General features: G+C 56.7%; 1 protein-coding gene across 1 annotated transcript in view; it reads right to left on the bottom strand.

The window, feature by feature from the left end:
• The window catches only part of CSPG4 (chondroitin sulfate proteoglycan 4), a 39,318-nt gene extending 18,343 nt beyond the window's left edge, over positions 1–20,975 (bottom strand). The window contains exons 1-2 of the mRNA XM_011932868.1: positions 20,862–20,975; positions 876–1,039 (exon numbers count right to left, since the gene is read on the bottom strand). Of these exons, the coding sequence (XP_011788258.1) occupies positions 876–1,039; positions 20,862–20,886 (189 nt within the window). The 5' untranslated portion in view covers positions 20,887–20,975. The remainder of the gene's footprint in view (positions 1–875; positions 1,040–20,861) is intronic.
• Between the last annotated feature and the right edge of the window lie 5,482 nt (positions 20,976–26,457).

Below are 26,457 nucleotides of genomic sequence, written 5' to 3'. Positions count from 1 at the left end.
GGAGAATGGCGTGAACCTGGGGGGGCGGAGCTTGCAGTGAGTGGAGATCGCACCACTGCACTCCAGCCTGGGCGACAGAGCCAGACTCTGTCTCAAAAAAAAAAAAGAGATGGGGTCTCATTGTGTGGCTTAGGCCAGCCTTGAAGTCCCAGGCTTAAGTGATCTTCCCACCTTGGCCTCCCGAAGTGGTGGGATTATAGGCATGAGCCGCTGCACCCAGCCTGGCACAAATTTGGAATAAGACCCTGGGTTCTTAACTCTTCATGGTTTGGGGGAAGACTCAAGAAAGAGCCACAAGACTCCTCACTAACAAAGCTTGTGGTGTCTTGAAGGATGAAATGGAAAAATGAGGAAGCTGAGGCAGTACTGCTGCTGTTACTGTCGTGGACAGGCAGTGGTGCTGCAGAGAAATTGGTGCAGTGCCACAGGGATGCACAGGGGTCGTGGGGACCCAGGAGGGGGCCTCGCCCAGGAGGAGGGGATGTCCACACTGAGACTTCAAGGAGAGGCTGGAGTTAGGCATGTGCAGGGAATGGGTGAGGAACGCACCTGGCAGAGGGAGTGTGGTGACCAAAGGCCTGGCATCAAGCGACTGTAATATGGCCGGGAACTGAAAGCAGTTCAGTGCGGTCAGAGCACAAAGGGCCAGCGAGGGCTTGTGGTGGGAAACGTGGTTGGAGGGAGCCAGTGGGCAGAGCCAGTTCATGAAGGATTTACCATTTCCAGGCTGCTGCTGCCCATCCCACAGTGGAGAACTTAAGACCCTAAGATAAAAGTGACTTATACAAGGTCACACAGCCAGCTGGGGTTCACTCAAAGCTAGAGAAGGAATCCCACCCTGAATCCCACCCGGATCCCAGGGGGACGTCACTGACCTGCAGGCGTCCAGAGTAGAGCTGCAGCAGGAGGTGGTCAGCTGGGCCTGCTGCCAGGAGAAGGAGGGCTTCAGGCTGGGACGTGGAGAACTGCAGCTGTAGGTCTATGTCGGTCAGAGCTGTGGCCACAGGCACCTCCAGGTGGTTCTCACCGAAGAAGGAAGCTGTATGAGAGAGGGAGCTGTGGTCCAGGCTCAGATGCTTGCCTGGAGGAGGTGAGGTGCCACAAAGAGGTACCGGTGGGTTGAAGAAAGGGGTCCATGCTGGCGCACCCTCATGGTTCTGCTATATGGTGCTGTCTGTGAGTACTGCCTAGATCCCAGCATCTCCTTGGTCCTGGCACCAGAAGGCACAGCCTCACCTTGTGAACAGTTAGACCTTGACTTTGCAGGAGGTCAGACCCAGAAATTCCAAGCAACTCAGGTCTCCTCCTTGGAGGTTCCTGGAGCCGGAGGCCTTTGCCAGCTCTGACTCACCTCCCCTGGGCCCCAGAGGAGTCTTCCTCCCGGGTCTGGGTCCCGCACCCCGCCCAAAGGGAAACATCACTGGCCTGATCACCTGGCTTGGTGGTCACAGCCCCGAGGAATGGAGTTTCTGGAGAATCACCCCCAGTCCAGACTGATCCCTGCTCAGATTCCTTCTCCTAAGTGCCCTTGTGCTTGGGCTCCTGTGCAGTGCCCGCCGTGCCATGCCCCGCCTCCATGGGTTGGCTGGGGCCACGGCTGGGATCTGGTGGTGGTGTCAGCATGGCCCACCTATCCCCGCTTCTCTCTCAGGCCATTCTTCCAGCTGCCATTGAGGGTGGGGGCGGGAGCTTATTAGCCTGAGTCTGCCAAGCGGCAAAGGCTCTGAGGCCAGATGGAGACCATGTGCAGTGTCAAACCAAAGTGGGCCCACACTTCCTCCATTACCCTGCTATTGCTTCCTGCTGGAGAGCTATTCACAGTCCCCGATGAGTAGTCAGATCCGGCCCCATTGTTTCCACTATGGCCAAGGAACCAGGGATGAGAACAGCTGAGCTCCCAATTTCCCCAGGCCATCACACAGGCTGAGGCTGAAGACAGGGCCTGGGAACGGCTGAGGGTCTGCTGGGCAGGCCAAAGAGGACCTCCCCAGGCAGAAGGCCATGCCTGGGCTTGCCTGGGGTTAGTGGTTCCTCTGCAGGGCCCATTCTGTCCCACGCTGGGACTCCTCCTCTTTTGAATTGCTGCTTTCTCCAGGCAGTTTCCCCAGATTAGCCTCCCTGACTTCCAACCCGCTGCCACAATTTCTGGTCTATGCCTTTTGTGGTGATAAGAGCCAAATATAACTTTGACTTTGCCTGCAGATGTCCAGGGCTGGGGGGCAGACAAACACGGGTTTAAAACGGTGATTCATCCCTGTTGGGTTTCCCTCAAACCCCGAGAGCAAGCACAGGCTGACGGCCTTGATAGGGATGATCCGGCACCAGCCCCACATGTGCTGGTCCCTGGCCAGCCTGAGCCAGCTGCCATCCGCCTGAGAAAGCAGCTTCAGCCATTGGAAGAGTTGGAGACGCCCTAAGGGCAGCCTGTAAGAACCCCTTGGGCTGAATTAAATCTCCTCTAGTTGTCTCCTCCTGCCAGTACCGCTGGCAACACCAGCACCTTGTCTCGGAAGCTAAGGGAATCAAGCGAGCCCTGCAGACCATCTGCATAGGGATGGCCCAGCAGGCTCAGCAGAGCTTGGTGCCAGCAAAGGACAGACCAGGGAACTGCAGGTGGCGGTCACCTACCCGGGTGCCTTATTTACAAAGACATTGATTCCTAAGAGCAAAACACAGCACACTAAAGTGAGGGAGGCCATAGCACAAGGGGTGGGGGCAAACGGCCCTGCAGGATGGAGCTACCACTGTCACCAGCTGGAGCGGCTCACAGCAGCTGTCAGGAGCCGACTGTTGAATTTTCAGGAATTTTGAGAGCCAGGTGATACTGCCCATAGTGAGAATATTTATACCAGGAAAAGAGGCAAATACTGCAAATCAGGGTTCCCCCCCCAAGAAAGCCCATTGCTAAACATTTACCTACCCAGCACCAAGGTGGCACATGTCCCTGCCACTACCCACCCTTGCACTAAAGGCATATGTAGACCACCCAAGGCTTGGTCAATGTCAGGGCTCTGGGCCAGACAGGAACTGAATTAGATGGCTGGCCCTAACCACTGAACCACCTGCCTGCAGCCCCCTCCCAGCAGAAGACAGTAGAGCCTGTTTGGTTAGAGTGGGAGGGTGGCAGGAAGCAGAGGTACTTTCCAGAGCGCTGGGGTTTGAATGGGTCCATTGAGGGGCTGGGCCCTGCTGCTTCCTGTGGGGCTGAGTGGGAGGGGCTCACACAGGCTGTCTTGTGCTGCTGGAGAGCATAGCCAGGCAGCCCCCCATCCCAACAGAGGCCTCTGAGGCCTTGCTGGCCAGGGCTTTGGAAACTCTGACAGTGCCACTCCCTCCACCTCCTGGTTTCCTTTTTCTGCCCCTCTTACACTCTCTGAGGGGCTTCAGTTGCAAGAACCCAGAATCCCTGTCTTGGAGGTGGTTGGGGGGGCAGTTGAACAGGGGCTTCGAATGGAGAGCGTGTGCAGGATAAAGATGTAATAAGCTAGGAGTCAATCCAGAGGACTTCCTGGAGGAGGTGACAGTGGTGTACAATCACAGAGAAGGAAGAAGCAGCAGTCTCTGAGGACAGCAGCAAGGCCAAGTGAGAGACTGGCAGGGGTACACAGGTCCCCCTTGGATGGGGTGAGGAGGGTTTCTGCTCTCTCACCCCCTAGAGCCTCTGATTAACTTGAAGCAAGAGAAGTAGAGGGGAAAGTAGAATGGGTCAAGCCAGGCTCAGCTAACTGACTGGCGCAGGGGGATGGAGGAGGTTATGGGGAGACATCGGCACAGGCTGGATTGGATCTGCCCTTGACTCTCCTGGGTCAAGAGGACCCATGATTCATCAAAACACCAGTCTAGACCTGCAGCAACTCCGTGGGCTGCCCTCTGAGCCAAGAGAAGGGGCCCACTTCAGGCCTCAGTGTTACCATTCTGTAAAATGGGCACATCCCTCCCACCTCTTCCCCCTCCTGACTGTGGGGATTAGTCCTGGGGGTTCCTCCCTGGTCTAGGAGTTTGCTGTCCATATGGATGTGGAGAAGGTTAATGGCGTGGGGTGCCTGGAGGTGCCAAGCCTTGAGCATGAGAGGAGCAGGATGCCCCACAAGTCTGGGGGCCCGTGGGAGGGGCAGGAAGAGTGCTGCGTGTATGGGCTTCTCTCTCTGGAAGGTGCGTTGGTGAGCGTCCAGGGCTGTATATTAATAGATGTGTATTTGTGTGTGCCTGCAAGCGTGTGGGTGGCTGCTGGGGGTGTGCTTTGGGTTTGAGTAAGGCTGTGTGTTTGTGTGTGTGTGCGCGTGTGTGGGCTGGGAGCTGCCAGGACAGAGTAATGATTGTGCCTGGGCCTGTCCTGCCCTTCGGTGCCCGCCTGCCATTACTTGGCTGGGCCTGGCTCCATGAAAGGGGCTGTGTATTCTTGGACGGTTCCTGCCCCTCCTGCTCGGCGCCCATAGAGAGGTTTGCTAAAGGTGGGTATGTCCTCAGGCTTCCCACCCTTCCTCCCCACGAACAGGGCACTGCTGTCTGGGCCTGAGGGTGGGGTGGCTCCATCCTTCCTGAGACCTAGGCCTGGGGGCACAGAAAAAGCCTGTGTCCTTCCCTCCCAAGTCCCTTCTCAGGGGCCAGAGGAAACCTCGGTCAAGGTCCCCAGCAAGCCTCCTCTGGCAGGGCAAGGGCTGAGCTGGCATCTCCGGGCTCCCTGGAGGCACTGCTAGGAGGAGTGTGGATGGGCCCCTGAGGCTTCCATCCTGACGCCCAGCCCTCTGTCTGACACCAGGCTCCAGGGACAAGGGGTCACCGTGAGGGGAGCATCTCTGCCCATCAGGCCCGCCTCCCCCTGCCAGGGCCCCACCTTCCCCAGCCAGCCCAGGGCCAGGTCTCAGGCACAGATGCCTCTTCCAGGCTGAGGGTTGCTGTGGGCTCTGTTCCTTCTGAGTCCTCAGAAGGCTGCCTCTGTCCCTGTATCTGCTCCATCTCTCCTTCGACTCCGGCCATCCCTGCCGCCAGGCTCTGCCTCTGCACCCCCGGTCTCCCCCTAGCTCTTTGGCTCCCTCTTCCCTCTGCCCCATCCTGGCTGTCCCTGGGCACATCACCCTTTGCCCTAGGACAGTCTGGAGGGCCTGGCCCGGGGCCTCCTGCCTCCCCAGCCCGGGGACCCACCCTTCATGGGTGCTGAGTCCCACAGCATCAGCGTTCTCTGTAGCTCAAGCCTGCCGCAGGGCACTCAGCTTCCACCTTCCAGACAGACACACTGAGGCTCCAGAGAAGCGATTTGACAAAGAGAAGCAGAAAGAGATCCAGCAGGCCCAGCATCACCCGTGTGAGCCCCACCCACCCAGGCACCCCCACTACACCCCACTCTCTGGCAGCGGATCCCTGTGTGCCCCACTCCTACCACATTCCCGGTTGCCTGGGGGCAGCCCTACAGCCAGGCTGCGTCATGGGAGCAGTAGCATTCCTGGGTGTCTGCTGCTGCCTGACTTTATAAGGGAGAAAGTCTGGGAGCCTGAAGCTGCTGGGCAGGATGGCTGGTGGGGAGTGCCTGGGCCCGTAGTTGAGGGTGAGGGCAGGAGACCTGGACATCTGTATGTGGGGGAGGGACACCCAGTGCCACAGAAACAGAGCAGGAGGTGAGAGGTGGAATGCATAAGGGAGACCCATTCATTCATTCACTCAATCACAAATACAGCAATGCAGTGATGGGAATGGAAGAAGACAGCTAACATGGGAGAAAGTTATTAAAACTGAGAAGGAGAAATCAAGATGCCCTCCTCCATAAAGACTGAATTCACATAGACCAAGGCCCGGGGAAGGGGATGGAGGAGGAAAACTCGAGGGAGACAGAGAAGGCGGGATGTTGGCAGCAAGCCTGTTGCTGTGCACAGGAGTGAGGAGGGGATGCCCAGCCAGCCTGCTGGGGAGGGAGGGTCCTGCTCCAGGATGAAGCTGGACTTCTCCACCATAGCCCCTCGGAGTTTCGCACCACGGGTGGAGATCCTGGCTCTGGGTCTAGGCAGGCAGGGGTGAGGGAGTCTGAGGGGGCTGTGGGATGGGATACTCTGGGAGGGCCAAGGTCTGATGAAGGGCTCTCTGTCTCCCTTCATGGGTGTGTGTGTGGTGGGGCGGGGGTGGGGTCGTGGCCCAGCTTGGGGCTGAATGCCGGCTGTGTGAGATCATGGACAGGCCAGGTGCGCTTCCCCAGCAGCAGACCCTCCCTGAGGTCACCTGGCCCTCTAGACCTCAGGTCAGTTCCCCTCCCTTTGCACCTCCAAGGGACTCCCCGATTTTTCTTCAGCCAGCAATCTACTTCCAAGCCGGCAGGCGGGACATGGGCGAGTGTATGTGCAGGAGTGTGGGTCAGTGTCACGTGTACACACGTGTGTGGCGGCAAGGCAAGCAAGGAGCAGGGGTGCTGAGTCCACGGTCTGGCCCCACTGTGGGCCCTGGATACTGAGCCATAACTGGAGGCTCCCTCCCCAGCACATTGGTCTCCCTGGGCTCCTCAGGCAAGGGAGAAGCTGTCTGGTGTGCCTACTCAGGTGCCAGCCCCTCTCAAACCTCCTCCCGGCAGACCCCCCAAGGCTCAGCCACCCACACTGAACTGTCGCCTTCCCCCAACCTGTTACTCTGAGGGTAACAAGGGGGTAGGTTACAGGGGAGACTTAAGGTCAGACTAAGGGGACCACATAACCTGCCCAGTGATGACATTGGGGTCACCAGAGCTCAGGCTAGATGGCTCATCATGGCTCCCATGCCTGGGAGACACTCACACACCTGCAGACCCCACAGGGCTCACTGTCCATTAGCCACTCTTCCTGGCTGCTTCCAGACTGGGATTCCACCACCCAGGGCCATTCTCGTGGCCCACGGACTGCCTGTTCCTCTCCTGTCCCGTGAGCTACTGAAATGTGGACAACAGTAGGTTAGTTCCAAATCCCATGGAGCTTACAACAGCAGCCATCCTCTCAGGAGACACTGCTTTATCCCAGTGGGGTGCTGTAGTGCTAGGCACCTGCTCAGGTGACTGCCTCCATGTCTAAATGCTGCAGAGACCTCTGTTGGGGTCAGGGCAGCACCAAGAACTCTTGAACCAAGAGACACACACTCAGGTCAGCTGACCTTCTGTTTAGTTGCCTTTCCAGTCCCTTGCAAGGCCAAGGAGGCCAGGGAGGAAAACAGTTTCCTCAGCTACTGGCTGGGCCCTGACCCTGGTCACTGGCCTCAGCTGCCGTCCTCTAACCAAGTGCTTTGAGTCACCCACCTGGAGGGGCACATACTGGGGAACATTTCCAGTTGAGGGAACCCATCTGGAAGAAGAGTGGAAGCAGGGGCAGGTGGGGTGGGAGAAGCTGAGCTTGGTCCACAGAGGCTGATAAGGGCCGCACCCTGGGCTCCCAGCCACATGTCCCAACCCTGGGGCCTAGTGGAACACAGAGGAAGCAGGAGGGGAAATGAGAGGTTTTGAGGGAAGAAGCAGCCCAGAGTCCACCCAGGCTGGAGGGCTGGGCCGGGGGAGGAGGAAGCGGGACCTCAATGGTGTCTTTGTGGAGGCCCTGCTGTTCCCCAGGCCTCAGGCGAGGAAGGTGGGGTGGCTGCGGTGGGGAGTGGTTCCAAGAGGCTTTTCCCTGCCTTATAATTTTCCCCCTTGTACAGGGAGATGGGTGGGTTTCCAGGCCCCTTCCGTAACCTCCTTTCTCCCCACTTTCCTGGCCCTAGCGGATCTGGGACCCTCACCTCAGTAGACCCAGGCTGGGGTAAGGTTTCTGGCAGGGAAGAGAAGAGTGAAGGACCTTCACTTGGCACTGGGCCTGCCCAGCCCCCTGAGGCCCAGCAGGGCTCCTGGGAGGCATCTCCCATTTTACAGGTGAGGAAACTGAGGCTCAGAGAGGGCAGTCCTCTGTGCTAGCCTATGGAGCAGCGGCAGGGCTGGCACTTAAGCTCCTTCGGGTGTGGCTCCAGAGCTGGGGGCTGTGGGTGTCGGCAGGGCACATGCACCGTGTGTGTACCCAGAGAGGCGTGGTGGGTTTACTTGCTGCCTGTGAATCGGAAGTGGAGCATCTGCCAAGGGCCCCAGTGGGAGGAGGGTGTGAGAGCTGGACCCCAGCCTGGGGAAGACACACTCTTTCCCTTCTTGTCCCCTGGGGCTCTTCTGTCAGGGCCGGGTGGAGGGGCAGCGAGGAGGGGAGGGAAGCATCTGCTCTCCTTGGAAGGTTTGGCAGCCCCGCCTCTCTGGCTCTGGGGCTGGCTGAATGGGGAGGGCCCTTCTGCAGGGGCTGGTGGGGAATGACTCAGAAGTCAGTGATAAGTGCCAGCCCTGCCCACTGGGGACTTGGAGGTCCGGGAGGAGGGTGGAGAGGCAGGGGGTCTGGGTGGGAGCTGCCCCCAGGAGGCTGAGGGCCAGGCTCTCTCCTGGGCCGCATCCAGGACCAGGCAGCCCATGGCTCATCTCTGAGTCTCCCCTTGGCTCTGGCAGCAGAAACCGCCAAAGACAGGGCTGTTGGGGCGATGTCTCGGGGCTTCCCCAGCCTGGCGGGCTGGGTCTGGAGATAGTGAATGTGAGTTGGGGTGGGGGAAGAACAGAGGAAATGGTGACTGTGGGTCTGGATGGCTGCCTGGACCTGAAATCTGGTGGCACAACTTGTGCACAGTAGCTTGTGTGCCTCCTCCTCAGTTCCCCTGTCTGAATACAGGACAGATGCCTAGGTCAGGACTCACACCCCCAGCCCACACACAGGGCTCAGAGCCATGTGCTTCCATGCTTTCCCTGGCCTCAATGTCCCCATCTGTAAAAGGGGACCTGGATAGAGGGACCCAGACCTGGCCTCTGACCAGCCCAGCAGACTGGCAAGAGGTGTGGCCACTACTGTGGGTACAGTAGAGCCACCTCTGGCCTAAATGGCCACAGGTCCGGCCAGACTGGAAGCTCTTGAGGACAGGACCAGGGCCCACATCCCCTGCCCAGGGCGTGTGTGCAGCCAGGAGGCCCACGGACCTGTGATGAGGGAGGTGACATCAGCATCTAAGGGAACGAAAGGATCAAATGAGGTGGCATTTGGCCTGCGTGAGGGTTTTCTATCAGGCAGAGCTGTCCCACCACAGCAGGCCCGGGCACTGGTCGTGCTGCATCGGGAGCGCGTTGCTGGGAGGGCGCACCGGGAAACCTCATGTCCTTGCTAGTGGACCTCTGGGCTAACCAGGCCCATCAGAGATCCCGAGACTGAGACCTCTCTTCCCGGGCAGGCCTGGCTCCTCCTGGAATAGGTTCCTGCCTAGCACCACCACCTGTCAACTGCCTGGAAGCCTGCAGCCTGTGGGCCCCCCTGGAGCTGTGCTCACCGCCACCACACTCCCCCTAGCCCTCCTTTTCTCTCCCGGCCTCAGGCCCAGCTCTTTGCTGATGCACCGTGTCTCTCTCACCGGCACCAACTCTCCAGGGCTCCGTGCCCACTGCCAGTGTCCCTCAGATGTCCACGCCAGGAACACCCATAGGACCCGCGAAGCCCAAACCCACCCAAAGCAAGGAGGACTCAGTGTCCTCTCCCCTACAGCCTGCTCCCCAGCCCCGTGAAGGCCCAACTGTCCACCTGTTGCTGAGTAGACATCTGAGGGTGGCGCTGGACTCTCCTCCTCCTCCCTCCCTACAGCCACTGCTGACTAACACTCAGGTTCCATCCATCCAGACTCCTAATTCTCCTTCAAATTCATCTCTCTCTCTTGCTCTCTTGCTCCCTGGTCCATCCATAAGGTGGTTGACCACTGTCCTTGGTCTGGCCTAATGAATCTCCTGCCTCCCTTTGCTGATAGCAGCCCCAGTTAACCCAAACTGAAAGCCGCTCCCTCAGCCTCCCTTGCCTGGAAGCCTTTGGTGGCTCCCACTGCTCCAGGGTCAGGCCCCTACCCCCGGGGGCCACTGAAGGCCAGGGTGCCCTCGACTCTGCCTGCCAGAGTCTCCTGCTCTCTTTCACGGACACTTCACGCCTCTGCCTCACTAGACCCTGCACTGCTTCTGCACATACCTAGCAGGGCCCGCCTGCTGCCTTCGCTCAGGATGGGCCTAGCTGCTGGGCCAGCTCTTCTCTCCTATCCGCCTGTGAACTGTCCTCATGCTCTTTCAGGAAAAAAGTCCACAGCACCTTCTTTGTCCTTGGGGTGCAAAGACACTCGCTGTGGCCCAGGGGCCTGTGCTGCTGTCACCTCTCTCCATTTACACTGTGAGCTTTGGGGACAAGACTGACCTTGCTTGGGGACAGGAGGTGGCAGGAAAGGAGGGAGGGGCTGCCTCTGGGAGCTCGCCCCAGCCCTCCCCACCTTGTCTTACCTCTAGGCTCCTTTCCAGGCCTCCTCTGCCCTCCAGGGCCCCAGGGCTGAGGCAGAGGACTAGACACAATGGCCTGGAAGGGCTGGAGGGACTGTCACAGCCAGAGACTGCTTTTCTGGGCCTGTGGTGACAGTCTAGTGCTTGTTTTTAAAGAAAATAGAATCCGAGCCCCTATTTATAGCCGGAGGCCACAGCCACAGACAGGAGACTGATGGGGTTTGAGGCTTTCGGGCCCCTGCTCTGGCTTGGCTGGGAGATGGGGCCATTCCCAAGCCCCCCTGCCCGCCTTTCTCAACTCCCAAGGAAGTGCCTGTGGGATCCTGACACTCCCTGGGACAGGATGTAGCCTGCACTTTCGGGCAGGGGAGGACCTGGTGAGGGGGCGGAACATTTCTCAGGATTGGTCCCTGGGGCCCAGAGTCCCTTGTGGGAATGGGAGGAGGTGAGGGTCTGTTATGTCTACTGAGAAGGCAGAGAGGGCCCTGGGGAGGGGTGGGGTGCTGGCAGCAGGGAGCACTCTGACTGCCTCTGAACCGGGTAAAGGAGAAGGGAAGAACAGAGCAGGACTGGAGAGATGGGCAGACAGAGAGACAGGGTGGGAAAGACAAATGTAAAGAGATGGAGGAACCAGAGCCAGGGGTGGGAAGGGACAGAGAGATGGAGAGAGCAGGATGGGGGGATGGGCAGAGAGACAGAGGAAAGCTCTGCAGCCCAGTTGACCCTTAGCAGGGGCAGACAGAAGCTGTGAGGGGAGACTGAACTGTGGCTTCCGTCCCATAGGAAGTCTTCATGGTGCTCCATGCAGTGTGGTCAGAGTCTGGGTAGAGCCGGTGAGGAGGGAGGAAGCAGGCGTCTCTGTGGCCTTCATCCCAGAAGGCCAGGCCTCGCCCACCCCCAGCCCCCAGGGCCCAGGGCCTGGAGACCCTCTATTCCTGGCAGTCCTGCAGGGGAGGCCCAGGCCTGTTGGAGGCAACACAATGCGGTGGGGCAGAGCCCAGATTGACCTTGTCACCAAGATCCCCAAGGGCGGTCTTGGGCACGGCCAGGACCTCAGGCCAGGATCTTGAGGGACAGGTCTGGTCTCTGGCTTGTTATGGGATGAGTTCCCTAGGCCTGGAGGGCTCACAAGCTAAGGCTATGGCCTGGACTCACTCCTGCTGCCAGCCTCTACTCAGACCCCTCCCTTGGCTGCGCTTGTAGGGGGCTGCGGGGTAACTGTAGCCTGGGGCATGTGTCATGGAGCCACAAGCAGTGACTCAGACAGTTAAAAAAGGAGCAGCTCTGAGTGGTGGTGACTCAATTGGCTCTGGAGGGGTTGGGTGGGTCTGGCTGGTACAAGATGGGGTGGTCTGGGTTTATTTTTGGCAGGGCGGGGCTGGGGCCAGGGGGTGGAAGATGGGAACCGGGGGTGGAGAGGAGCCGCTGCTGTCATCCCGGGGGGAGCCCCGGGGCTCCATGCCGACTTAGGAAAGCGGCTTTCCAATGCCAGGGAGCCCTGGCAGGCTGGCTGCTTCTCAGCCCCACTCCAGGCCTAGCCTGCCTTGCTGCTTGGCCCAGGACAAGCAGCTGGCTCTCTCTAGATAGAGGTAGAGCTCCCTGTCCTGTTCCCAAGAGGCTTAAGTGCAGAATTTAGAGCTGACCAAGGAGACTGAAGATTCCACTCAGAGGCCCAGATAGGGCCAGGGGTCTCCCCAAGGCCACACAGCAGGGCCAGGAAGCCCAAGGGCTATGGCACCATCACCCAGCTGGCTGAGGTCTCTACAATATCTTCCCTGTCCCAGGGCTGTCCACAGTTGGAGGGGCAGCCCCTGTCTGAGTACCCACCCCTGGAGGGGCTCAGCCAGGCTCCAGATGAGTGGCCAGAAGCACATGGGCCCCAGATGCTCAGAGATGGAACCTCAGCTGGAGGCAGCCACCTGGATTCCATTAGCACATGTGGGTGGGGGGCCTGGCCAGGCCCTGCCCAGGGGTCTGTGAAGAAGAGTCACCACTATGGGGGTGAAGGCAGTTGGGGCCTGCACAATGGAATCTCGGCCTGGGGGCTCAGGCATGGGCCAGCCCTTGTCCCAGGTCCCTCCAGTGTCCCTGCCCTGAGCTGCACACCCCGCTCTGCAGTCACCTCAGTCACCTCCCCACACCTCCCCCTACGCTGAGCTCACACATACACCCATACCCCTGAGAGGTCCTAGCAGCCCAGAGTGGAGAGGGCTGTCTCTCCCCTTCAGTCTGGATTTCTGCTCCTCGTGATGCAGCCACCACTGCTTATATCATGAGTGCTGGTAAGAGCACCATGGTGACTCTGGCAGGTGAGCTGTCTCGCGTCCCTGGGCCCTGGCCTCCAGCCCCCACCTCCAGAGAGGGACTCGAGAGGGGCTGGTAGAGAACAGAGAAAAGACAGGCTTCTAGAGTCCCCCATCCCATAAAAGGTCCTGGTGCCTGCTCATTCTCTTCTCCCCACCCACCTGCTCTGGGGACCGGGGGTTCCCGCTGTGCCCCAGCCCAGTGAGCTCCATCCTAGGGGCTGCTAGGCTTGGGAGAAACAGGCCTTGGGGAGGGCCAGGGAGGGGCTGTCCCCAGTTCTTCTAGCACTGGGAGAGGGGTGTGGGCCTCAGCCCAGTGAGCCAGACAGATGCAGTCCCTCAGCCCCTCCCACCTTCTGAAGGGTCCTGGGCTGGCAGGCAGCCACTGGCTGACCCCCCTCAAGAGCCCACCTCTCCTTTTCCACGTCACCTGGTCCCACACAGACTCACAGGGCCACCTCCTCCAAGCCTTTGCCTCGGAACCTTCCTTAAAGATTCCTAAGCAGAAGCCCCATGTGGCCGGGCCGCTCCACCCTGGGAAGAAGATGCTAATAGCAGAGTGACTGCAGCCTCAGGAGCAGACGCCACTGAGCATTGATTCCAGGCACAGTGTCTTGCTTAATCCTCACAACACATAAGAGGTCGAAATTACTTATCCCCATTTTATAGAGGAGAAAACTGAGGCTCAGAAAGACAGAGTTACTTGCTCAAGGTCACGCATGGAGTGTTAGGGCTGGAATTCAATCTGAGCCCTCTAACGCCGTGTTTTACCACCTGTGCCTGGCCTCCCGGCTTCCCTGTATGGGTTCCCACAGCTCAGCACTCAGAGGAGGGAGAGGTGGGGCCTGGGTCAGGGCTGAGGGTCAGGGGAGGAGCTCCCTCTCAGCTGCCCGCAGACTCCCAAAAAGGGTGATTTGCTCCTTCCTTGACCAGGGTGGGAAGTAAGAGTGTGTGTGTGTGTGTGTGTGTGTGTGTGTGTCTCTGTGTGTGTCTGTGTGTATCTGTGTCTGTGTGTGTGTGTCTGTGTGTGTCTATGTGCGTATGTGTGTGTGTTGTGTCTCTGTGTGTGTCTGTGTGTATCTCTGTGTGCATATGTGTGTGTGCCTGTGCCTGTGTGTGTGTCTGTGTCTTTGTGTCTGTGTGTCTGTGTGCGTATGTGTGTGTCTGTGTCTCTATGTGTATGTGTGTGTGTGTCTGTTGTGTCTGTGTCTCTATGTGTATGTGTGTGTGTGTCTGTCTGTGTCTCTGTCTATGTGTATGTCTGTGTGTCTGTGTGTGTCTGTGTCTGTGTCTCTATGTGTATGTGTGTGTGTGTCTATGTCTCTGTGTCCGTGTCTCTATGTGTGTGTGTGTGTGTGTGTATGTCTGTGTGTATGTGTCTGTCTCTATGTGTATGTGTGTGTGTGGCTAGGCCTCAGGCCTGCCTGGGTGGCCTCCAGCTGCAGGAGAGCTGGTCTGGCCTCAGCCACTGTGCACAGGGAAGGGGCAGGGAGAAGCGGGTGTCGTGGGAATCAGTGTCCTGGTCCTACTGGTATTTATAGCTGCCCCTTCCTGAAATATGGGTGGGGGAAGGGGCTGCTCTTAGGTGGGAACGGAAGTTGGTCTCCTCTCCCCAGCCCCCTCTATCTCCCCAGAGAGTGGACTGGCCCAGGCCACAGGGCCTGCCCTGGAGGTGGGTCGAGGCACTGTGTCCTGAGTTGGGGGTTTTCCCTGGGGCTGCTGGCTCAGGGGTGGGACACTCCTTGCCTGCTGAGCAACACTGTGTGTGTGTGTGAGAGTGTGTGTGTGTGTGAGTGTGAGTGTGTGAGTGTGTGTGAGAGTGTGTGTGAGTGTGTGTGTGAGTGTGTGTGTGACAGTGTGTGAGTGTGTGTGAGTGTGTGTGTGAGTGTGTGTGTGTGTGAGTGTGTGTGAGAGTGTGTGTGGGGAGTGTGTGTGTTTGAGAGGGTGTGTGTGTGTTGTGTGTGCATGTGTGAGAGAGTGGGGGGAGTGTGTGTGAGTGTGTATGTGTGTGAGAGTGTGTGTGTGAGTGCACACAGGCTGGGTGTCAGGCTGAAGAAGGTCATGGACTGTGGACGGAGGCCAGATGAGGGTGGGGGAGGAAAGGCCTGTCACCCCACAAAGATGGAGGGCAGGGCCCTAGGAGAGGGGCAGTCCAGGCCATGGGTCTCAGAGCAATCTGTGGTTAGAACAGGCTCCTGTGGGTGGCGATACTGGAGCTGGGCCTTAGAGGATGAGGAAAGGGAAGGCCGGTTGCATGGAGCAGCTTGAGCAGAAGTGGAAGGGTGCCAGCCGTTACGGGTTATTATCTGATGACCTAGTTCCACCTGATCAGCCAGTCCGTGGGACACAGGATCACCTTGACCAGGGAGGATGATACATTTGGGGAGAGAAAGACATAGCATAGCACAGTTGAGCATCCCTAATCTGAAAATTCAAAATCCAAATGCCCCTAAATCCAAAATTTTTTGAGTGCCAATAGGATGCCACCAGTGGAAAATCCCACACATAAGAACTTTTTTTTTTTTTAGATGAACCCTCACTCACTCTGTCGCCCAGGCTGGAGTGCAGTGACGTGATCTTTGCTCACTGCAACATCTGCCTCCCAGGTTCAAGTGATTCTCATGCCTCAGTCTCCCGGGTAGCTGGGATTACGGGGGTTGCCAGCACGTCCAGCTAATTTTTGTATTTTTACTAGAGACAGGGTTTCACCATGTTGACCAGGCTGGTCTCGAACTCCTGAGCTCAGGTGACCCTCCCACCTCAGCCTCCCAAAGTGCTGGGATTACAGGCGTGAGCCACCACGCCTGACCTCCACACATAAGAACTTAACATAAATTTATCTCAGGCACAAAATTATTTTTTAAAAATCTAAAAAGTTACCTTCAGCCTATGTGTATAAGGTGTATATGAAACATAAATCAATTTCATGTTTACATTTGGGTCCCATATTCAAAATATCTCATTATATGCAAGCAAATATTCCAAAAGCCAAAAAATTCCTAAATCTGAAACACTTCAGGTCCCCAGCATTTCAGATAAGGGACACTTAGCCAGTGTGGCAGGAGGGCCAGCAGGCAGGGGCAGGAGCAGGAAGCTGGGGCAGGAAAGGCCACACAGCCCCAGGCCTGCTGTGAGGAGGCTAAGACCGCCTTCTGCTCCCGGCCTCCAGGCTCCCAGACTCAGGGAAGGACATCTTCCAAGGGCCCTTACTACCAATCTTCATGGAACCCAAGAATTCATGTGGCTCTGCATGAATTGGGGTGGGGCAAGCATCCCATATTCCCAAGCTCAGCCGCCTCCCGGCTGGCTCAGCTGGAAAGCCCTCGGGTGTGTTGGAGCACAGCTGGCAAATCCCTGGTTGGCTCAGTGATCTCTACACCCCTCTGGGGGCCAGGCTGTGAGCCCTACAATGCGGGAGACCCCTGAGCAAAGCAGGTGGGATTTGTGCGCACGGGGAGCTGCTGGTCCTGAGGGTGAAGCTACCGCCCAAACCAGGGAGAAAGAGTAGAGAGCCCACCCCCTAATCTGCTGAGGACTCACTGTGTGACTCTGAACAAGGAGGCTTCTCTCTCTGAGCCCGGGTTTCCCCAGGATCCACTGGGGGCTGGTCTGGGGTCAGGGGTTTCTGCAGTAAGTTCCGGGAAGGGAGACAGCCTCACTGACACATCTCAAACTTAGGCCACGGGAGATCCACACGCTGAAGTGTTGAAGCAGGAGCAATGGCTGGAGGCCTGACTAACGCACGCCAAGGCTGGCAGAGCCGGCGGGCTCCTCCACAGGCTGGGAGCGGCATGGGCGTGGGGAGGAGCTGAGCGAGAGGCAGGAATGCTCAACAGGACAGGCACTGTTCCTGACGGGGCCCACCCCTGTCACCAGGCCACTTTGATGGCAGCCCTACAGCTATGACCCTACAGAGAGACAAACGCGGCTTCACTGGCAACCCCAGCTTCTGGTGGGGACTTTTTTGAAGGGGATTTGCTTAGGCTGTGAGAAAGTGGGGAGGCTTTGGAGAGGGAGAAAACGCTGGCTGGTGGGGGATGGGGAGACAGGAACAAACATCTGGAGTCCTCAGGGAGCTGCCTGTCCCCACAGACCTCTCTCTTTCCCTTACTGGGGCCTGAGCCCACTGGTGGGTGGCTGTCCACCTGGCCTGATGTGGGGAAGCTCACTGCTGTTGGGGTGAGTGAGAACACCACGGCCTGTGAGCCCAGAGAGAGACCTGAGGCAGTCCCTTCTTTTCTCTGAGCCTCAGTTTCCTCATCTGTAAAATGGGAATGTTAGACAGATATGGTGGCTCACACCTGTAATCCCAGCACTTTGGGAGGCTCAGGTGGGAGGCTTGCTTCAGCCCAGGAGTTCGAGACCAGCCTGGGCAACATAGCGAGACCTCATCTCTGCAAAAAATAATTACCCTGGTGTGGTGGCACATGCCTGAGGTCCCAGCTACTCAGAAGGCTGAGGTGGGGAGATCGCTTGAGCCTGGGAGGTTGAGGCTGCAGTGACTTTCCTGACCTGCAGGGCTGCTGTGGGGCTGCAGGGCTAACAACATGGTTAGTGCGCACCCTGGGATATGGGACACCCAGCTCGTACCGCTGGTATGAGTGCAGCGATAAGACAGCTCTATCATCTCCTGTTTGTAGTTACGGACCCTCCAGAGAAGTGGAGAGAGCTAGGAACCCTTGCCCCACAGAGGAGCCAAGTACAAAATTGTTCATACAAATTCAGTTCATTCAAAAACTCCTCATACAAACTCAGTAGGAATGGTAATATAGTAAATTTGAAACCTGCCCTAAGCCTGCAGCTGGAGGAAGAGTCTTAGCTCTAGAAGGCTCTATTGAATTGACATATGCTGGGGAGGAGGGCACGTTGGAGGCAAGAGGACAGCTAGATGGGGTGGGAGTCAGGGGGAAAGGCAGCGAAGGAGCAGAGGGACCAGGGAGGGATCAGGCTCCAGTCCTAGACCCAGAGGCCCCTTGTTCATTTGCTCCTGGCCTTGAATAGAAGACACAGCTCAGGGTGGCACCCCTGTCCCCATCCTGTGCTCACTTCCTTCCCTGTAAGCGCCACTGGCCCAGGTCGTTAAGGTAGGGAACTTGGAGACAGAGGCGGTAGCCTCTGTCCTGGGCTCCTGGTTCCGGCCACCTTGTTCAGGTCTGTGAGAGTGGCCGTGTGCACGTGTGTGTGCCCACATCTGTGTGCGCCAGTAAGTGTGGACATCAGGGCTATTTCCAACTCCCCCTCCCCTGCCCGCCTCTCCTGGGCAGCACGCCCAGTTCCCAGACATAGCCTATACACTTCCTCCACGAGCTCCACATGCACCCCACTCCCCTCCTGCCATCATTGACAGCCACCTGGCCCACCTGGCATGGCCCACCCCGGTCCCCCTAGGCGGGCAGCACTAAAAGGCCCTTCTTGTCCTGCCTGGGCGGGCAGGCGTAGGGAGGGAGGCTCCGTTACACTTGGCTCTAGAACAGTTTTTCTCGAGTCTGGGTGGGCTGGGCCAAGGGCGCTGGCCCCTGGGCCCTGCTCTGCTCTGGAGGCCTGGGGTGGCACAAAAGGTGCACACAAGGCTCAGTGCCTGTCCCGAGCACCATTGGTCCCCCAAAGCCATCCTCAGAGGCAGCAGGATCTACTCCGCTTCAATTTGTTGTACCTGGTGTCCCTGCGGCCCTGCATGCTAAGATACCCCCATCAATTCCGAGTTCCCACCCAGGTACACACAAGCCCTCCCTGCCAGGTACTCCCCCATCTGGATCCCACTTCAACCCCTCACATTCTGCCTTTCAAAGTCAGCGATGCCAGGGAAGAGGTGTGGGAGCCACCATCCCTGCCTGCCCTGTGCTCACTGTGAGCCCCCGACTAGAATGTCATCTCCTTCCGTCTCTGCCTGTCCTTCCAGTATCGGCTCAAATCCAGTCTCCCCTGACGCCTGGCTCTCTGCTGGGGCCTCCCACACAGCTCAGAAGGAGCTGGACACCGCATCTGTCATCCACACTGTCACAGTGGCCCAAGCCCAGACCCCCACGCAGGCTGGGAGCACCCTCAAAGCAGGGCTGGGGGCTCTTCCTGGGCTGCTGGGGTTCTTGGTGGAACTCAGAGTACTTTTCTTCACTCTGGGGCCTCAGTTTCCCTCTCTATACAAGTGGAAGATTGGCCCAGATGGCCTCTAGGGTGCTGACTGCCAGGCCCCCTGACCCAGATGCCTCAAATGTTGATGAGTGGAGGGAGAGCCTCCCAGCATGCTTCACTCGGATACGGGAGGACAAGGGCCTTTGCAGCCAGGGGCATCCGGGAGGGGTGAGAGGGATGCCTCCCTCAGGCAGGAGCTGCCCCTACTGCAGAAATCAGGACAGGGAGCTGGACCAGGAGTGGTGACAGAGATGGGCTGCTGGACAGGAGCTCTCCCACCCCCTCCTCATTTCTGAGTCCTCCTAAAGGCAGGGGGTGGTGTAACTTTATAAAACCCCACAGCACCATGCTGCTTTCTTGCCCTAAAACCCTGGTGGCATCTCCTCTGCAATAGGGCATAAGGCCGTGGGCTTCATTTTGCCATTTAAGGCTTCCGTGCCCCAGCCCAGTAGTTCTCCCTGGCCTGTGCATGAAATATGCCTCCCAGTCAGGCTGCTGGCCTTCCTATCTCAACACCCCTCTGCTTACACCCACCTCCGTGGCTCTGAGTCAGTGCCCCTGCCTGGAGGACTGACTCCCTTCCCATCCACCAAGGCTTGGTTCGAGGACCACCTGTGTCCCACCCCAGCTTGCCCCTGATTTTCTCCCCTCTGTACTTTTCATCCAGATCTTTGCTGTTTGAGATTTTATTTGCCTTTCTGCCTCCTGAATGAGTCTCAGTTCAGTCTCTCAATATCCTGTGCCCCTGAGCCTAGCACCATGCCTGCAGGCTGTCAGGGCTAAGAAGGTATTTGAGAATGGCTCTCAGTTGAAGCGCAAGGAGGTGGGGGTACTGGAATCCCTCCTTGGCTGGAGGCTGGGGCCTGGATGAGCTGACTGCCGTGGACACCTTGGATGCTCCCTTCCCATCTCTCTGGCCGCCCAGTCCGTCCCTCAGGCCCTGAGATCTCAGGGGATCCGGTCCCTGCAGGAACAGGGAGCCTGGGGATCCAGCCCTGATTCACCCCGGGGGGTCCTCCCTTGACTCACTTTCCTTCTGGGAACCATGTGATGCCCTCTTTTAGAGCTGGCTTCTCCATCTGAAGGGGAGAAGGGTGTGGCCTGGGCCCTTGTGAAGGAGACTCAGGCCCTTCCTTGGCTCCATGCTGCTCTTGGGAATGATCTCGAAGGTGTAGCTGAAGCACTGAATCACACATGGGTAGTGATGATGGATGGGCCCTAAGGCCACAGTTCTTATGGCATAAGTAGAGCTGCCTTCGCTGAAGGAAGAATGCTGTCATGTTGGGGTTTCTGGCATCGAGACAGAGAGGGGATATATCCCAGCACTTCTCTGAAAGCGAACTTCCATTCAGCCTCTGCTGGGTCAGGCATCAGTGCTGGGATGAGGAGGTGTGGCAGGGGGTGGTCCAGGGCTATCTGTAGGACAAGCCCCCGCTGGGGCACAGAGTATGAGGGGCACCGGCTCTGCCTCTAGGAGGCTGAGAGTGGGTGGTGGGTGGGGGGTCCTGCCTGTCACCAACAGGAGGAGGAAGAGGAGGAGAGAAGGAAGAGTGGAGGTGGCAGATAGAAGACAGATCTGAACAGCAGCAAAGGGAGGGGAGAAGGGGCAGAGCTGGGGGCGGCTGGAGGGGTGTGTGTGGGGGCTCCTCACAGGGGAGGGCAGGGTGGCTCCTTCCTCATTTCCCGCCTTGTTCTCCCCGTTCCTGGCCCGGGGCATCTGAGGCTGGAGGACCCACTTCTCACTGTCGCCAGGTGTGTCCCTTTGGACCCCAACATAGTCACCCCAAACTTGCCTGGCAAACAAAGCCTGGCCAGCATTGGGGTGGCCCCACTGGTGTCTCCGACAATCCAAACAGGCAAAGCCACGCCCTAGACAATCCATGCCTGGGGCGCCTGCCCCTGCCCCTAACTGGACAGCCTTAGCTAGCTAGAAACCCCATAACCTGAGATAGCGGGGTCCCGTGTCCACCCCAGGATTGAACTCCTGGCAACCCCAGTCAGTGGTGGGAAAAGCGCAGCCTGCTTGACTTCCGATCTATGGGCCACTTCTGACTCCTCCTGTCCCTTTTCCCTCCTGCAGGAACCCCTCTAGTTCCGCCAGGCTGGGTTAGGGTCTCAGGCCCCTCACTCACCTGCGGATGCAAGTCTGACCAACATAGTCAGGGGCAAAGCCAGGGCCGGGGGGAGGGAGAAGGTGGGGGCCGCATCCTGGAATGCATCCCAGCAGGCTGAGTGACAGGTTTTTCGGGGTGTGATGGTGCCTGGTCCATGCGGAGGTTATGAGTACTGGTCTTGAAACCAGAGAGACCTGGGTTTGAGTCCCAGCTCTCCTACTTGGCTATCAAACCTTGAACAAGTCACCTCACCTCTCTGTGGCAGTTTCTTCATTTGTAAAATTGGATTGATGACGATTAAATCCTTTAATGTACCTTGAGTGCCTAGCCCAGGGCCTGGCATACAGTAGGTGCTCATTAACTGCTTATCCTTTCTCCTCTGCCTCTGTCATCCTGCACATTCCCTGTGATTCATGGTTTACATATAGCTTTACACATATCACTTCCTTTGTTGCAAAGCTTCAACTTTCCCCTCCACAGGCTGCTGCATTCAGTAGGTGTGCATTAAATGCCTGCTGTAGTTGACTAAGAAACCAAATGCTGCTGTTCTGTGGGGATTTTGGCAAACCTAAGAGCTTCCATCCGGGTGCCCTAGGAGGCCTGGGACAGAGGCTGTGCCAGGCTGGCCTCAGTGGTGGTAAAGTCATTGATTCCACAATTTGTCCAATGTTTTTCCTTCTCCTCAAGTCAGCAGGACACTGGGTCCTCATTAGGGGCTAAATACTGACCAGCTATGGGGCTGGGGTTGGGGGATCTGCCTGGAAGACTGTGTTTGGAGGAAAAGAGCTTTCTTTTCAGGAATGAAAAATAAGACAGAAGGATTTTTGCTCTATGAATCAAAAATTTGGGTGAAGATCTGTACTGGCCCCACCTCCCCTTCCCTTCCCCCTCCCCATCTTCCCTGCTCCCCACCTACACAGATGTCTATGGAGCCTCCAGACAGGGCGCTCCTGCCCACAGCTGAGATTCAAGTCTGGATTAGCTGGGAGCCTCCCCTGCTGCCTTGTTGCTAGCTGGGCAGAGAAACACAGGCCTGGAAAATAACGGCAACCAGCACAGCGGCAGTAACCCGGCTGGCGCATCTCTGCTGGGGCTTCCCAGTTTACAAAACATTCACCTGCTCTCTTGACAACATTGGGAAGTGTATGTGTCGGCTGACAGTGTCCCAGCTTCCAGATGAGGAAACTGAGGCTCTCAGTGAAAAAGGGATGCTGCGGCTCCAGGGCACACAGGCCTGGCCTTTGCTCAGCCGTAACCTAGGGCTGGAACTCTGGACCAATGCTGGGCAGCATCACGCCAGGCAGACTGGCAGAAAGTCGAGGCCCCTGTGTGCCTTTGAAACTGACCCCTGACCGCCTCTCACTGTCTTGGAACAAAGGCTGCTGGACCAGCCGTGCCTGCTCAACTGTCTCCTCTCCAGCTCCTCAGCAAGCTCCCCCGAGGCCCTGAAGCCTCAGTGCTGAGCAGAGCTGACCTGGGCCTCTCTGACATCCTCAGGTCTGGCTCGGGCCTTCTCCCTTCTGCCTTCCAACCTTTGCCATGACTTTGCTTGGCCAGGCGTCCTTGGTGGCCATCCCTGACTGCCCCTAGCTCCCTGGCAACATCTCACCTTCCTCCAGCAAGCCTGCCTAGCCCTCCTTCGTGCACGTTGACTTCTCTTTCAAAAGATTCCCTGGAGTTCTGATCTCTATAACTCTCCAAGTTTCACCTGGGGCCTGCCTAGCTGGGTCAGAAGGTGTCCGTGCCTCCCCAGCCAAGCATGGGACAGGGGATAGGGTGGGAGGGAGGAGGAAAGAAGGAGGCTTAGAACAAACACACTTAGAAGAAGGAAGAAGGATGTTCCCACCCAGGGGCGAAAGAAGATTCAAACTTCTGTGAAGCTACAGTGACCTGTGGTATGTGCTGCCTCCATTTCTCCAATTGTTCTCGGAGAAGAAGACAACAGAGGGCCCAGTAATACCCACCTCCCTGCCAGCAGAGTTCAGCCAAGCATGTGGCCAGGCGCTGCTGGTCACTCCTACCCTTCTTGGTTCTTGGACTAAGAGTCCCCGCTCTGGGCAGTGGCTGTGGTTTGGCCCCACCCTTGGCCAGGGTGTTTTGCACCCTGGTTGCCTGGGCCCCACCCAAGGAGCCTGTGGCCAAAGCCAGCTTGCTGGTAAATGGTGTGTGCCTGTGCCCTAGATGGGGTGGTGCCTAAGCAGGGCTGTGCTCCTGCTGCCCAGGGCCTGCCCTCAGGGAATTGGCCCTCTGCCATGAAGGTCACAGAACCTAGGCCACTACTGTGCAAGAGGGCATGGGCTTTAGGCACTGGCTCAGTGGCCCTGCAGTTTTGTGGCCAAGAGCTCCACGGCAGTGGGCCCTGGGCCTGGGCCTTTGACCTGGGGCCTCTGTTAGGAGTGGTGCTGACCCTGTTTCTGGCAGAGGCACACACAGGGCTCCTCCAAGTACAGGCAGCCAGGCTCAGGAGGGGCAGGAGCAGCCAGTCCCAACAATTTCAGTTCGGGAGCTGAAAAGTTATGTTTGCCACCCTCAGGAGCCAGGTGTGGAAGGGAGGCCAGTGGAGGGCTTTGCCCTGGACTCTGATCCATGTACAAGCCGTGCTGGGAGGACAAGGGCCGGGGATTGTGAAGGACCCTCTCAGAGCCTTTGCTCTCCAGGAGCAGACACTCACCTTCCATACCACGTTCACAAAGGCTGGTGGCTTCAGTGGCTGTGACCAGCTGGCCACAGCTGACTCCTCTGGGGTTGTGCTGTTTCTAAATATTAGTTCCTGCTGTTAACCCTTGCTGTGCTGCCCCAGTGGACAGCCGGCTGCCAGACAGAGCCTCTTGGAAGGAGAGTGGACAGTCCCCACCTGGATAAAAAATTTGTGAATATATTTGCTTGAGGGCTGGGTTGGGACTCCCAGAAGAAGGGTGAGAAATACTGCTTAGGGCTGGGAATGAGGCTTGCAGTAGATGTCAGGGGATGTGGGTCTGAGCTGGCCACTGGGCAGGGCAGTGGAAAGAATGTGGGGTCAGGAGCCAGGAGCCCGGTCCTGCCAAGCCTTTTCTTAGGTGGCCCCAAACAAGTCACTTCATCTTTCTGTCCCACTTTCCTCATCCGTAAAATATACAGTCACCGAGGTGCTTGGATGATGGCCTCCAACAGAAGCGCCAGAGCTTTACAAACTCTGAAGACCTGGTGGTTATGATGATTTTTATGCCAGGGTCCTGCCGTCTGCGTGACTGCCCTGAGTCCCTTGGAGAAGAGGCAAAACTGGCAAGAGACAGCTGGAGCAAGCTGGCGGGGCTGCTGTTAGCCTGTGTGGAGCTTTAGTGGGGACGCCACCCTACACAAGAATACACAGGTTGGAGTTCAGCCCCTACTGGCCCCATTGGCTGTTGTCCTTGCACAGTTAAAAGCCTTGTGGTAGCCAGCCTCCGAGATGGCCCTCGGTGAGCCTCACCTTCTGGCATTCATGCCCTTGGGTAGTTCCCTTTCATGCTGAATACAGCTGACCTGTGCAGCCAATAGGGTGTTGCAGAAATGATGGGGTGATGTCCAAGATGAGGTCAGAAAAGACATGGCAGCTTCTGCCTTGCTCTCTTCTGATTGCAGCCACCATAATCTGAGAGCATTTAAGCAGCATGTGGAGGTGCCAATGTGAAGAAGAACTGAGGCCTCTTGCCAGCAGAAAGCACCAACTCACCATGCAAACAAGCCATCTTGGAAGGGGATCTGCCAGCCCCAATCAAACCTTCAGATGAATACAACCTCTACTGACATCTTGACTGCTACCTACTGAGAGACCTTGAGCCAGACCCACCCAGCAAAGTCACTTTTAAACTTCCAACCCACAGAAACTATGTGCAACAGAAGGAGATTGCTGTTTTAAGAGATTAGATTTTGAGACTAATTTGTTATGCAGCAAAAGATAACTGATACGGGCAGAGTTGTAGATGGCACGCCACTGAGTCAGGCCCAACATGTGCCTGGGACTCTTCCTTGATCAACAAATTCATTCATTCAACAAATATTTCCTAAGGACAGACCATCTGTCAGACACTATGCTGATGCTGGGAGCTGGGGACACAGGCAAATAACACAGGACCCTGTTTTGGGGGAACTTACAGGCTCCCCAAAGTGACTTGGTGATTGGTTGGCTGCAGGAGTCAGGAGACGGAGGTGTGCAGGACAAGCCCAGGTTTCTGGCTTGGACACTTGGAAGTGTCATGGATTGAGATGGATGGGGACTGGGTGGGCATCTTATGAGATGGAAATCTTGGGGCACATTGAATTGAGGTGCTTCTGAGAAACCCAAGTGACACTGTGCAGGCTGTGGTATATGTGAGCCTAATGCTCCTAAGAAGGTCTAGCCAGGGGAAGTTATACTTCGGGATTGCTGGGGTACTGATAAAGGAATTAAAGCAACAAGAGATGAGACTGCCCGGGAGAGAGAAGCATGGTACAAAATGAGAGGAAGACCCAGCATTTTGCCCTGAGACATCAACGTCTCTTCTTTAAAACATTTATTTTGACACAATTTGAGTCTTAGATAAAAGTGGCAAGATGATTACAAATATTTCCCACATACTCCACCTAGATTTCCCGAATGTTCATCATTTGCCACATTTTAAATTCTTTTTTCTATATGTATATATATTTTTTCTGAACCATTGGAAAGTAAGTTGCAGACATAATGCTCCTTTATCCCTAAATATTTCCATGTGCATTTCCTTTGTTTTTTTAATGAGACAGGGTCTCGCTCTGTTGCCCAAGTTGGTGTGTTGTGGTGCCATCATAGCTCACCGCAGCATTGAACTCCCACTCAAGCGAGCTTCCTGCTTGAGTAGATGGGATTACAAGAACACACCACCATGCCTGGCTTCTTTTTTTTTTCTTTTTTGGTAGTGACAGGGTCTCACTGTGTTTCCCAGGCTGGTCTCAAACCCTCAAACCCCTGGGCTCAAGCAGTGAGTATTTCGTAAGAACAGAACTTTCTCTTTCTTTTTTTCTTTTTCTTTTTTTGAGTTGGAGTTTCGCTCATGTTGCCCAGGCTGGAGTGCAATGGTGCGATCTTGGCTCACTGCAATCTCTGTCTTCCAGGTTCAAGCGATTCTCAAGTCTCAGCCTCCCAAGTAGCTGGGATTACAGGCATGTGCCACCACTCCTGGCTAATTTTACATTTTTAGTAGAGACGGGGTTTCTCCACGTTGCTCAGGCTGATCTCAAACTTCCGACCTCAGGTGATCTGCCAAACTTGGCCTCCCAAAGTGCTAGGATTACGGGCATGAGCCTCTGTTCCTGGCCTAGGACCTTCTCTTTCATACCTGGAGTGCAATTATCAAAATCAGAAAATTAACATTGGTACAATACTTTGAACTAAGCCATAGAGTTTTCTCTCCTCAGCTTTCCAATGTTCCCAACAGTATGCTTTATGGCAAAGAAAACCCCGGCTTCCACATTGCATTTACTTATCCTTTCTTCTGAGTGTCTGTTCATCTGGCACGGTTCTTCAGTGTTTCGTTGTCTTCTGTGATGTTGCCATTTTTGACAGGCACAGGCCAGTTCTTTTGCAGGTGAATTTTGGTTTGAGTTTGTCTGGTTTCTTCATGATTAGATTCAGGTTCTG

This window comes from Colobus angolensis, unplaced genomic scaffold, assembly GCF_000951035.1.
Source record: "Colobus angolensis palliatus isolate OR3802 unplaced genomic scaffold, Cang.pa_1.0 Scaffold99, whole genome shotgun sequence".
NCBI lineage: Eukaryota > Metazoa > Chordata > Mammalia > Primates > Cercopithecidae > Colobus > Colobus angolensis.
Note: the sequence above shows the minus strand (reverse complement) of the source record. Positions and strands in the feature narration are given on the sequence as shown.